The sequence below is a fragment of the Phocoena phocoena genome, chromosome 20, assembly GCF_963924675.1.
Source record: "Phocoena phocoena chromosome 20, mPhoPho1.1, whole genome shotgun sequence".
NCBI lineage: Eukaryota > Metazoa > Chordata > Mammalia > Artiodactyla > Phocoenidae > Phocoena > Phocoena phocoena.
Window position 1 is genome coordinate 6,261,719 of NC_089238.1, and position 13,712 is coordinate 6,275,430.

The 13,712-nt window shown below is 50.2% G+C and overlaps 1 protein-coding gene across 1 annotated transcript; it reads right to left on the minus strand.

The window, feature by feature from the left end:
* Positions 1–1,648: 1,648 nt before the first annotated feature.
* On the minus strand, positions 1,649–11,477 carry C20H19orf81 (chromosome 20 C19orf81 homolog). Its single transcript, XM_065898259.1, has 5 exons — positions 11,411–11,477; positions 4,232–4,304; positions 4,008–4,128; positions 2,714–2,853; positions 1,649–1,844 (listed from the first exon to the last, which is right to left on the minus strand). Exons 1-5 carry the CDS (start codon positions 11,475–11,477, stop codon positions 1,649–1,651), a joined length of 597 nt encoding a protein of 198 aa, XP_065754331.1.
* Positions 11,478–13,712: the final 2,235 nt, after the last annotated feature.

The following is a 13,712-nucleotide window of genomic DNA, read 5'->3' on the forward strand; positions in this document are numbered from 1 at the left end:
GCTCGCTCTCGCGCACGCATCCTCCCCAGTACTTCCACTGCTCCCTTGAAGCTTTCTTCTCTTCCTTGAACAATGTTCTCGCCTTCTGTGGCCCTGCTTGCACACTCATTCTTGAATTTCTACTTGTTCATGTCAGCTCCTGGGTGACTTTTTCCATCTCCCCTGGTGAACTCTACTACCTCTTTCTTTTTGCACACTCATCTCATTGCACACGCGCTCTTCGGCTGTATTGTTTCTTTTCCTGGCATTTTTTTTTTTTTTTTTTGGTCCCGAAAGACCAGCTCTTCCGGTCGTTCACACTCTGCCTATTCTCTTAGCTCTTTACACTCTATTTCTCCTTCTGGCAAGAGAAGACCCTACGCACACTCACTTCTTGCCCACTTTGCTTCCATACTTCCTCCTCTCCCTTCCCCGGGCTTGGCCCTCTCACCTCCCCTCCTCTCACTCTCCCCAGCCTTCCGGTCCATCCATTTTGCCCGAAGACATCGCTCCCTCATCTCCTAACCTTCCTGTCTCTTCAAGAAACTCCTCCCTCCAGCATGGCTGTTCCTTCCTGCACGCCTCCCCCTCCCTCTATTCCTGGGGCTTGGGAATTTTAAGCCACCCCTTCTCCTGGAACACCTCCTCCCCTACTGTGGGCAAAGGGGGGAGGGCATCGCCCTCAGGTCCCCCCCCCCCGCCATGTTCAGCTGCCAAAGAAGAGAGCTCCCCCTCCTTCCCCCAATTCCATTTTCCCTCTGCTGCCCTCTACCCCCGAGGCGGGGGCGCTCCGTCCATGGGGGGAGAGTGCTTGCAGCCCTCTCCCCTCACCACGTCAGGGATCTGCGGGGAACCTTGTGGGAGGGTCGTGGGAGGGGGGAGGGGTGGCGAGGAAGGGAGCGGAGGTCGCGCTGGGCCCCTACCCGCCCCCTCCCCCTTGTCCGCAGGATGCCCCCCGTCCGCAGGGGGCCTGCGCGGCGCCCGTCTATCAAGGGCTTGTTCATTCTGGATGGGTGCCGCGGGGTTGGGGAGGGTATGGGGGGGTGGGGAGGGGGGAGGGGAGGTTGGGGTGGGGAGGGGGAAGGGACTGGATGGGGGCAGCGCGGGGCGAAGAGACAAAGCAAAAAGAGGAACGATAACAAAGGAAAATACAAAAAAAAAAAAACAAAACCTAGAACACACACAAAAAAATCCAGAAAAAAACCTGAAATAAAAGCCCGAGAATTGTCTTCCAAGGGGGGTGGGAGGAGGAAGAGGAGGGGGGCGGATGCGGACGTCTGGTTCTCGCTGGGACAAGGATCGCACGCGTTCAAAGCCCCGGCGCCCGGGTCTTCCCTCTCTCGGGCCTCAGAGTTCATCCCTCAAGGGATTGGGACCCAGGCGTCCATTTCCAGGCACTGGAGGAAGATTTGGGAGGCGGGATTATATCGTGGGGGTTCGTCCCTACCCCCCATCACCTCCCACCCCCTGACTCCCCACCAAGATTTTGCAGAGAGAAATGGCTTTTGTACCAGGTCATTCTTTATAATTAAACTCACAGTATCCACCCCCTCGAGCCGACCCCGCCTCCTTCCTGGGAAGGCAACGCCCCTTTCCTTCGGGATTCCGGGTGGGTCGCCCGAGCCCGCTGGGCGGTGCGCAGGCGCAGCCGGGGCCCGCCCCCAAAACGTCAGACTTCCTCGGTCGGCTCCGCCCCCAGAGCCTCGAGCATGCGCCGTCGGACCAGGGAGCGGCGCAGGTGCAGGCGGTAATCGCCCAGCAGCAGTTCGTCGTTGCGCACGAGAAGGTGCTGGAGCCCGCGGAGGCGGAGCCCCGAGCGCAGTAGGCGCGAGCGAGTCCGGAAGTCCGTGACCGTGATGAGCCACCTGCAAGGGGGCAAGGCCAAGAGGAGAGGGGCGGGGCGGAGACGGAAGGGGAATCGCTGGCTTTGATTGTCCCAGAGTCCCTGCCTGGTCCCTGTTCGTTTACCAACTCCAGTCCCTCAACCCGTCACTACATCCCTAAACTCTCCAACCCTGCGCTCTCGCCGAGGTCAATCTGTACTTCTACCCTCACCTGGGTCAGTCTAGGTCCCGTCTTCTCTCTCAGCCTGGCTCTGTCGAGGCTCCATCTTTTTAAACCGCCGCTCCAGGGCCCTATCCTCATCCAGCAACTCCAGGTCCCGCCCCTTCAGTGTGGCTTTCAGGCCCGGCCCCGCGCCCAACTAGACCTCCAGGCCCACCGATCACTCTGGCCCCGTGCCTGCAAAGTGCTCAGTCCCGGCTACGCTCCCGCTCAGAGCTGTTTCCCATGCTCCGACCACACACCTCGGTCTTGCGCATCCCCGTCACCACCTGGGTCACTGAAAGTCCGGTTCCTTACTCCAAATCCCACCTTCTTTTCCGATCTCACCTGCCCCTGCCCCTTCACTGCGCCCACTCTCGCCTTAGCCCCTTCTCGGCTCTCACTCTCAGCGGGGTCTGGATCCTTATACCAACCACGCCATTCTCCGGGCGCTCCTGGCCCCGCTCCCTCACTGCCCTCACTTCTCCGCCCCGCCCCGCCCCTCACGGAGCTTACTGTTGGCCCACATCTCCTATTAGCTCCCGGCCACTCAGAGCCTCTGCCCCGCCCCGCCCCACCTCTCACCGCCTTCACTCCCCTCCCGGCTCCCCCATCGCGTTCACCGCGGTCCTGCCAGTTGCGGTCCTGCCCCTCCCGGTCGCTCCAGGCCCTGCCCCCGCCAAGGACTCACCGGTCCCGGCGCCCAGCAGTCCCACAGATGACGTTCACGTTCTCAAAGCGGATGCTCCTCACACGCCCGCTCTCCATGGCCCCGGGTAACTCGGCCTCCAGCGCCTCCAGCACCTCCAGGTGGGTAAGGTCCTCTTCGGGCTGGGGATGTCGGAGAGAGAACCTCGGTCAGTGACACTCGGAGTTCAGTCCGGGTGCAGAAGTCCCCACCCGAGACCCCACCTGCCGAACCTGCCAGAGCGGGGAGGATAGGAATCTTTCAGGTAGAAAGGCATCTACTGCCATTCAAGGTCATTCTCCAAAAAAAAAACCAGTTCTCACCAAACCGATTTGCCAAAAGTCAACGAACAGTTGACCGAATGATTCACCAATTTGGCCAACTTTGCCAATCTACTGAAAACTTTTCCAGCAACCTGCGTTGGATGGCGAGATTTGGGCAGCCCTTGAAGATTTCCGCAAGGATCTAAGCCGTAAATTTTTCCTTTTTTAGTCATATTAGCATTTTAAGAACTATTCAGTTCTCAAAAACTAAGGATCGTAGGAGGATTTGACATCTTGTCAATCTATTTTGCATTCAGAAACACATATTGATTATTAACCACGTCTTCAGTCTGAGATTACCGTGTCGAAGGCGATACCATATGTCATGACATATAAAATTGCTGAGAAACCACAGTGAAATCATGAAATTGGTCATCTCCAGGAAGGCAAGCCTTGGATGTGTATGTTGGTGTGTGTGTGTGTGTGTGTGTGTGTGTGTGTGTGTGTCCAGAAACACAAAGAAGCGGAGCAATAGTGTGGGGATTGGTCCCATAAACAAGAACAGCGATCCCTGTGTTGAGGTCGAGTCACACAGATGAGCTGAGGGAACACTTCCGAGGCTTTTGCCTGGCAAGCCTTGTTTAATTCTCAAATGGGCGAGACCTTAATAGATACCTCCTCTGAATAACCATGTCACTGAATCTGTCAAACAACGGGCTTTTTGAAACGAATTTTTGCGATATCTGTAAATTTTTACAGAATTTCATAATAGGTGGATTAGCAGGACTCCCTCTGTCCTCAGTATCCTCTCTCTCTGCCTCTCGGTCTCCCCTCTGGGATCAGCAGTGATAAATTTGATGACGAACCCTTTGACAAACTCACAATCAATTTTCAGCCACCTATCCTGGTGCCAAGCCCACAGCTGATAAGCTGCAGAGCCTGGATTCAACCCCTGTCCACCTCACTTCTGAGCTTGTGTCCTTCCCACCATGCCACCAGGGACCTGGGATCATGGGGGTGGGGGGGACACTCACTGAGGTCTCCACGCACAGACAGAGGGGCTGGGCAGCAGGTGGCATGGGGAACTTGCGGATGCATGGGAGCTCTCGGTCCAGCGCCTCGTATTCTGCAATGACCTGGCGTAGATACTGCTTCCTGGGAAGACAGCCAGTGGACAGGGACCTCCCAAAGTTAGGGGTCCAAGCCACCGCACTCAGAGGATCTGAGATCAGAAATCATGGGGCCAGGGACCACTCACGAGGATTTGACAGGTCTGCCCAGGCTCCGAGCCTGCGTCTCCTCTAGGGTCTCTAGGTCCACAAGAAGTGCTCCTGCGGATGGAAAACCCAGTATCAGCTGCCTTGAGCACTCCCCGCACATCATTCCACTTAGATAGCATCACCAAATGACTGTCCGTGCCACCCCCAGGATAGCTCTTATGCCAGTTGCTAAGCTATTGTCTCTCAGCCCCAAACTCCAACCTACACCACCCAGCTGTCCGATACCCCAGGGCTGGGACTCTACCAACCCCATTTCAACTCGGACAATTGGGGTCCTGTTAGGCTCTGCGTAAAGGGGGTGCTAGTGGGAGACTGCAAGCCAGGAGGAAAAGGAAGGGACGTGCTCCTTTCTGCTTCCTATTTCCAATCAGCCCAGCCTAGCTTCTTCACTGCAGCAGCATTTGAATCTAGTTTATGGTTTTTCCAACACTCTCAGAACTGGCCTCTTGATTGGAACTTGATTCATAACAGCTTTCAAATATGGGCTCTTCTACACAACCCCTCCATCAACGAATTGGTCTCTTCTATGGTCAACTGCTAGTTGTCCCACATAATCCATTTCCCCTTCCTCTACAATCCTAGAGCTTTATCCAGCTGGAGACAACAGTTCCCAGCCTCCCTTGCAGCTAGGTGTGGCCACATGACCAAGTTCTCGCCGACACTGTTAGCAGAAGTGAGGGGTGCAACTTTGGAATCATTTGCTTAAGAGAAATTTTCTTGGATTACGCTCAGTGCCCCTTCCCTTGGACTGGAATATGGATGTAGCAATAAGCCAGCTTTGTTCTTGCTAGAGATGATGGAGCACCATGGGTCCCTGTATTCTCATGGGGCTGAGACATCCCACCCATCCAGACCACCTTCCTCCTCTTAAACGAGAGAGAAACCAACTGTTTTCTTAACGCCACTGAGTTTGAGGGTCTCTTTGTTACAGCAGCTGAAAAAAGCAATAAGCAACCCCTGACAGCCAGGAGCTGGCCTGGCACTCCCAGAGAGACCCTGGTGACCTCCCTTTGGACATAAGGAATTTCACAGAATTCCAAGAGCAGCCAAGGTCACTCTGTGACCATGATGGACCAAGATAAAAATAAGACCCCTCTGGAGTCATGTCTCAACACAGCACAACGTCGACGCTGCCCAAACCACGAAACGGACCAAATATCCCCCTCTTGGCTCAGAGCTGAGGCTGCTTTTTTCCCAACCAGTGTTAGTGCCATTCTGATGGCTCTCGTGTCATGGACTTGCCTCTGCTTCCTGCCAGCATGTGATCCAGAGCAAAGCCTGCTTTCCAGGTTCCTCCCCAAGGCACCTAACTCAGCCCAGGTCTCTAAAAATCTCTTACTCAGACATTGATGTGTTACTGTCTCCCTCATTCAGTAAACTCAGTGGCGCACTGGTAAATGTCCTCTCTCTCTCTCTCTCTCTCTCTCTCTCTCTCTCTCTCTCTCTCTCTCTCAGCATCTGCCTGTTTTCATGGTCTCAGTACTCTCACCCTGACCAATTTTATGCTACCCATGGTTTTCACAACCAGCTTGCAAAATTCACCACTCGGCTCTTGTGAGCTGGGACAGGCTGTCTCCAGCACAGGGCTGTGTCCCAGCTATGCTCCTATAGCGGTCTTTGGCTTCAGCACATCAACACAGCTCAGCTTGTACCACAGTAAGCCCCCCTCTCTGGTCCCTGTTCTTCCACCTCCCATCTGTCTTGGCAGGGCAGCTAGGGTGATCTTTTCGTCTCAGCACCACCAGAGGCTTCAAAACCACCGGAGGCTTCCTCTTGCCTTCAGGATAAAGTCCTCCCTGTGATGGGGACTCATTCCTCAATGTGTGGTCTGGGGAGCATTTCAGGGTCCACCCCAGACCTATTGGGTGAGAGTCTGCATTTTAGCAAGATCCCCTTTGAGAAGCACCTGCCCTGCGTGTGGTCACTCTGATAACCTCTCTGATCATTTTTCTCCAGCCATACTGGCCTCCCTTTCATCCCTCCAACATAGTAATCTCCTTCTCAAATCTGTCCACTTAACAATAACTACGTGTTTACAGCCCCCTTTAAAAAGCCAAGCACGTTTTAAAGTTTTTTTCCACTGAATCTTCAAAACAGCCTTCTGAGTGAGTGTAGTTTAACAAATGATGAAACGGAAGCACAGAGAACTTAAGTGACTTGCCCAAGGTCACACAGGCCAAGTGATAGAATCAGGATAAAAATCTAGGCACTGGATCCAGAATCTGTGTTCTCAATCCCCCAGTCTGCTGCTTCTCGCCCCACTATTGTCTAGACAACAGCTTCCTAACTTCTCAATATATATCTCTCTCTCCCTCTTCATTCACCCCATCAGAAGCATTTTGAAATGTAGATCTGACCACATAGCCATCTCCATTTCCTCAAAACCCTCCCAGGACTTCTCATTGTCATTGGGATAAATTAAGACCAAGATCACACATGACCAGACCCTGCTGATGTCTCAAGCCTGATCAGACACTACCGTCCTCCTCACTTGCTGCATTCCAGAAACATCACCCTTCTGTGACTTGAACTCTCCATGCTCCCTCCTGCCACAGGACCTTGACACATGCTGTGACTCCGCGTGGAAGTCTCTTCCCCCTCACTCAGCTCATCAAGTCTCCCAAAGTGTGTCAACAGTTCCTGTCACGAACTCATGACACCATGTATTTGCTCTCATCACAGTTGCAATTTTCCATTTACTTCTATGAGTCTCTAATTATAATGTGAGCAACATGAGGTCGGGGACTTGTCTTTCGCTCTTGACTGGCATCTAGCAAAGCGCCAGGCACCTAGCTGTAAGTATTTATTGAATAAAGACTGAAGGAATATAACCATCAGATGCAATATGTCAACTCTGGGTCTTAATTAAAACAAACCAACTGTGAAAAATAAAATTTTTAAATAATTAGGGAAATTTAAATATGCACTAGGTATGAGATGACATTCAAGAAAAATTGTGAATCTGTTAGGTGGAATTAATGGCATGGTCGGTCTGTTTTCTAAAAATCCTTAGCAGTTAGAAACACATGCTTAAGTATTTATGGGTGAAAAGGAATTATGTCTGGGATTTTCTTTAAAACAAATTTGTCCTATAGAATGTCCCCCCAGAAAGTGTGTATGTGTGGGTTGCTTAGATGAAACAAGATTAGCAAAATGTACATTGTCTCTATTTTTGTGTATGTTTGAAATTTTCCATAATAGAAAAAATCTTTTAAATGTCTATCACAAGTAACTTAGAAATAAAATTATATGCCCTGGAAATGTGTGTGAAATGACTAAAAAAACTGACTCTAGCAGCATCAAAGGCGTATGTTTAAAATGTAAATAAAACTATTTCTCATGAAATGTGGCATTAGAAATAAAGATTTCTAAATTACAACCGTGATTTTAATATATTTGTTTCAATGTATATGTGTAACTTAGTAAAGGTATAAATTTAAAAATAAATACTTATTGAATAATTGAGGAAACACGACACTTTCAAACTTCAACAGGCATCTCCAAGGCCTCCTGTGTGCCTTGGAGAATGCTGCAGACCAAGAGATTAATAAGACCCCAGCCTGCCCTCCAAGAGCTTCCAGTCAGGTGGGGGAAGTGTTCACTGTAAAGGGCAATACTTGCTACAACGGACGTGTCACAAGGTGGAGAGGAAGCCCAGTCTGGGGGCAATCAGGGAAGGCTCCTTAGAGGAGGTGATGTCTACAGCAAGACTTAAGGGATAGGAGTGGGATAGGGAGGATGGGAGGGAGGCTCAAGAGGGCGGGGATATGGGGACATATGTACGCATATGGCTGATCCACTTTGATGTATAACAGAAACTAACACAGTACTGTGAAGCAATTATACTCCAATAAAGATCTATTTTTAAAAATAGTGAAAAAAAAAAGACTTAAGGGATAAAGGAGGAGTTTGCTAAATAAAGAAATGGCAGAGAAGGAGATGTTTTATGCAGAGGGACCACGGGGTGGGGGCAGGGGGTGGGTGCTAAGGTCTTTAAGCAAAAGAGAATATTCCCAGAATTCTCTTCAGGTCCAAGGCTAAGGAGTGCTTATTGCAATTGTAGGTTATTAATTATTTGTGAGATAGTGTGTTTCATGTCTGTCCTCCTTGCATGAGAACCAGCTGGGTCATTTCATTCATTACTATAGGCAAAACACTTGGGACCCACAGGCTTTCTAATGGCCTAAGCCAAAGTTTGCAACCTGACAAGCTAAAAATGTTATTGGTTCCAAAACACCACAAAGAAAACAGCAAAAACTGAAATGAACAAATATCGATCTGCAAAACGAGCCAACTGGTCAACTCAATTTCACTCATCTTTTCTGGAGCTATACATAAAGTATACTTATCAGATGGGTGCCTCCGTCTAGGTTAGAGATGATGTGGGGTGGGGCGTCTCCAAATGAAAGAGGTCTTCAAAGACACTAAAAGAGACCTGAGGACAGAGAAACTGTCTGTTTTGCCACTAGAGCATTCGCTATGCCTAGCCTAGCACCTGGCACAGAAGAGGTGCTTATAGCCGACACCTAGAAAGGAGACCCCCTCAGCCATTCCCAACCTTCTTCCTCCATTTGAGGAGTGTTCATTCCCCACCCATGCAACCAGGTGAGGCTCACCAAGCCCCAGTATCCTCAGGGATATCCCATCCAGTGCAAAGCAATGTCTTCTGACCCTTACTGCTCATCGTAATTACCTGGCAAGCATTCAAAAACTATAGTTGCTGACAAAGGATTAATCTCCAAAATTTATAAGCAGATCACGCAGCTCAATATCAAAAAAACAAACAACCCAATCCAAAAATGGGCAGAAGACCTAAACAGACATTTCTCCAAAGAAGATATACAGATTGCCAACAAACACATGAAAGAATGCTCAACATCATTAATCATTAGAGAAATGCAAATCAAAACCACAATGAGATATCATCTCACACCAGTCAGAATGGCCATCATCAAAAAAATCTAGAAACAATAAATGCTGGAGAGGGTGTGGAGAAAAGGGAACACTCCTGCACTGCTGGTGGGAATGTGAATTGATACAGCCACTGTGGAGAACAGTATGGAGGTTCCTTAAAAAACTACAGAGAGAACTACTATACGACCCAGCAATCCCACTACTGGGCGTATACCCTGAGAAAACCATAATTCGAAAAGAGTCATGTACCAAGATGTTCATTGCAGCTCTATTTACAATAGCCAGGAGATGGAAACAACCTGGGTGTCCATCATCGGATGAATGGATAAAGAAGGTGTGGCACATATATACAATGGAATATTACTCAGCCATAAAAAGAAACGAAATTGAGCTATTTGTAATGAGGTGGATAGACCTAGAGTCTGTCATACAGAGTGAAGTAAGTCAGAAAGAGAAAGACAAATACCGTATGCTAACACATATATATGGAATTTAAGAAAAAGAATGTCATGAAGAACCTAGGGGTAAGACAGGAAAAAAGACACACACCTACTAGAGAATGGACTTGAGGATATGGGGAGCGGGAAGGATAAGCTGTGACAAAGCGAGAGAGAGGCATGGACATATATACACTACCAAACGTAAGGTAGATAGCTAGTGGGAAGCAGCCGCATAGCACAGGGAGATCAGCTCAGTGCTTTGTGACCGCCTGGAGGGGTGGGATAGGGAGGGTGGGAGGGAGGGAGACGCAGGAGATATGGGAGCATATGTATATGTATAACTGATTCACTTTGTTATAAAGCAGAAACTAACACACCATGGTAAAGCAATTATACTCCAACAAAGATGTAAAAATAAATTAATTAATTAAAAAACAAAACAAAACTATAGTTGCTAGGTCCCCCAGAACTAGAGATTCTGGTTAATTGGGACCTGAAGTAGGATTAGGTATAGGTTTTTTTAAAAAGTTTCTCCCACCTGATGTGTAGCCCCACTGACTAAAATAATCATGATAATCTCGTTCCTTTTGCCAGGGATTGAGACAAGAGTGAGTGGATGACTTAGTGCTGGCCAATGAGATGTGAGGAGAGGTTATCTGGGGTTCTTAAAGTGAAGACCTCTGGAAGTGATGCCTGAAACTGTGGCAGCCATTTTGTAACCATGAGGTATGCAAGCTGGTGTGCAAAGGGGATATATCCCAGACCAAAAAGCAGGGACATAGAAACTGGCTTCTCGGTGACATTCACTGAGCTGCTGACCCAACCAAACACAAACCCTGATCCACCTCTGGGCTTCTCTTTGAGTGAGACAATGACTTTCCTATTTTTATACTGCATTAAGTCCAATTTTCTATCCCCTGCTAGCCAAATGAATCCTCACCAAGATATTACTTGAGAAGTGTCGAGTGAGTGAATGAATGAATGAGCTGTGCTAAAGTAGAGTGGAAGTAGGGAACCCTGGAAGATGAGCCTGTCAGCTAGCGTCAGGCCACACAGGGCCTCAAACAAAAGCTTTAGGGGCTAAGACTCTATCCTGGGAGTGATGGACAACGTGGGAGAGCTGTGAGCAAGGGAGAGACGGGGTTAGTGCCGGGTGTCAGAAAGGCTCCTCTGGCGCTATGTGGGGGATGGGCTGGAGGGGAGAAACTGGAGACCAGGGAGTTACGTGGACAAAGGGTCCAATGGGAGAGGACAAGACCTGAGCTGGGGCTGTGGGAAAAGAGAAGTAGGGACAGGGCAGAGAGAGTAAGCAGGAAGATGGGGCTGGGACTGATGGCTGTGGAGGTAATGCGAGTAGGGGAACAATGCCTGGCGTCTAGACTGGGTTGGCAGTAGCACCATTCAAACATGGGAAGCAGGGAGGAGGAGTGGCTTTGGGAGACGACGCTGAGGTCAGTGTGGGAGACAACGAGAGTGTGAGGGACCGGGGCAGGGAGTCTATGGGGGATAATGGCCTCAGAAGAGTTGTTACGGCCCCGGAGGTTCATGGGAAATGTAGTTCTGGGTCCAGAACATTGGTCAGGGAATTGAAAGGCCTCATGGGAAATGTAGTTTGAGGTCTAAAGGGTACTGCTCAGGAATCTGGTAGACGTAAGAATTTGGGGTAGCTCTTTCTATGGAAGGCTAGTGACTCACTTAAGGTCACACTGAAAGCCAGGGCTGTGACACAGTGCTCACTGGAAGGACCCCACCCGCCCAACCCCACACTTGGATACAAACACACAAGCAGACACGAGTCAGTACCTGCCTCCCTGTGCATGCTGGGGTTGCCCATGGTGGAGGAGCAGAGGGGCTCCACCTCATGTTGCATCCTGAGAAGGTGGGTAGGGGTTGTCTCAGGAGGATGGGAAGAAGAGCTATGACCGGGTCACCCACCCCAGCTCCTTCTCCCCGCTGCTGCTTCCTCCTTCTTGTCTTTGAAGCCCCGGGAAAAAAAAATATGGAAGGCTGAGACCACATGGAAATCCAGTTTCCCTTAACCTCTGGGAGTCCCTGTGTGCCCCAATTATTTCTTTCCCACTTTCCTGCCTCCTCCTCCATGTCTCCCAGTCTCCTCGAGTTATTTCCCCCACCCCTCTCTCTGCCCCACTCCCTCCCTCCCTCTCTCCCCATCTCTCCTCCACTCTTTCCCTTGATTTCTCTGTCCTCTTTCTCCCCACATCTCTCCCCTTCCCTTGTTCCATCTCCCCAGTCTCCTCCATCAGTTTCCCCAACATCTCCCCAGCCCCCTGTCCCTCTCTCTCTTCATAGTTTTCTGCCTCTCTCTAACCCTATCACCCAATCTCTGTCTCCCTACCTCTCTCCCCATCTCTCTTCTCTCATGGCTGCCTCTGCTGGGCTCCTTGGCTTCCCTCCCTCTGTCATCCCTTTTCTGTTCCCACTTGCCCTCCACTCATCCGTGTTTCACACAGGAACTGGTTAGGTACAGGTGAGATTCAAACAGAAACTGGGTTCTATATGGGGGAGGGAAAGGTGAGCAGGGGGCCTGGTTGCCATGGTACCTCCAGTGGATGGGGGAGGGGCTGAGGGCTCCTGACCCCAAGGGCAGGAGTGAAGGAGTTTAGCCACAGAGGTGCCCACTGGGCATCCCTTCTTTGTGTCTGCAGAGCTCTCAGCAGGAACCACGGGAGAGGAGCGCAGACTTTTTCAGTTACTTTGTCTATCTTCCCAGTCTGTCTCTGTTACCTGTATCTCTAGTCTTCTCTCGAATTCATCTGGTCTCTGCCTTAACTGTCAATTATTCCTGCTTGATAAACATTGATTCCCTGCTTGTTACACAGTAGCACCTAGATTTTCTGAGTCATTTGTTCAGGGATGAGCTTAAAAATCAACGTAGGATACAGATTCAACCCTTGCACTTTTGCCGGACCTGTTACCAAAGAGGATCTTTCTTTTTCCAGTGAGGTTGCCAGGCCGGTCGCAGCCTAGGTTGGAGCTGCTGGGGACCATCACATCGCCACACGGGGAGAGAGCCTGCCTGAACGCAAGGACAACACGAGGAAAGCAGAAACCAAAGATGCAGACAGATTCCTGAAGATGATTGAGGACACCTAGATCTAGCTGTCCCTCAAGCCCTCATCCACCCAGTTAATTCCCTCTTATGCTCAGGTTATTTGCGTTTCTGTCATCGGCAATTGCAACAGTCCAGACTTAAATGGACTAATTTCCAGACCCAGTTCCTCTGTGGCCCTGACTCCCTGTTGGCATATCCTTATGTCTTTTTCTCTCCCATCAAGCTGTCCTTCACTTCCAGTTGCCAAGTCCATCCCCATAGGACAGGAGACATCTTTCATCCTCATGACCACAGGCACACCTAGCCCCTATAGCCCATCAGTCTTCAAACTCTACCCCTTCTGCCATTCCCACAGCCCGACACCCACTCAGGTTTCAAGGTCTTCTCCTTCCTGGACCCTCGCCCCAGACTCCTTCTTGCCCTCACAACCTCCAGTCTCTCCCCCCTCATTCCCCTCCCACAAGGTTTCAGAGGGGTCTTTCTGCACTTGGAGATGACCCTGCCCCTCCCCTGCTCTCAGGCCTCCCATGGCTCCGAACTGCATAATCTGGTCCCACCTTCCTCTCTCACCTCATACCTTCAAACGTTCTTCAGTCACCTTTTATTAATTACTTTATTTAATTAATCCCTCCCACCCCTCACTCCTGTCTCCACTCTCCACATGCTGCCTTCTGCCCTTTTCCTGGTGCCCAAACGCCCTCATCCTTTCATAAGAAGCACAAGTGCCCCCTCCTCCAGGAAGCCTTCCCTGACTCCTCCTCCTACCAGTTTTGTGTTTTCTGTCTCCATCCTCTGCACGTTCTTTATCTGCTCTTTTTTTTTTTTTTCAGACCTCTGAACACTGTGCACTCTGCCTGTCTTGCTCAGGAATTCGGGTCTGTGTCTGCCTCCCACTCCAGACCAAGGGCCCCTGACTCATCTCTGGCTCTCCAGCATCAGGAAAGTGCGGAACATGTATGTTGAATGAATAAACAAGTGACGATTTCCCTCTATCACTGTGACTCACACTCAGTACCCCCTAAGCCCACTGCC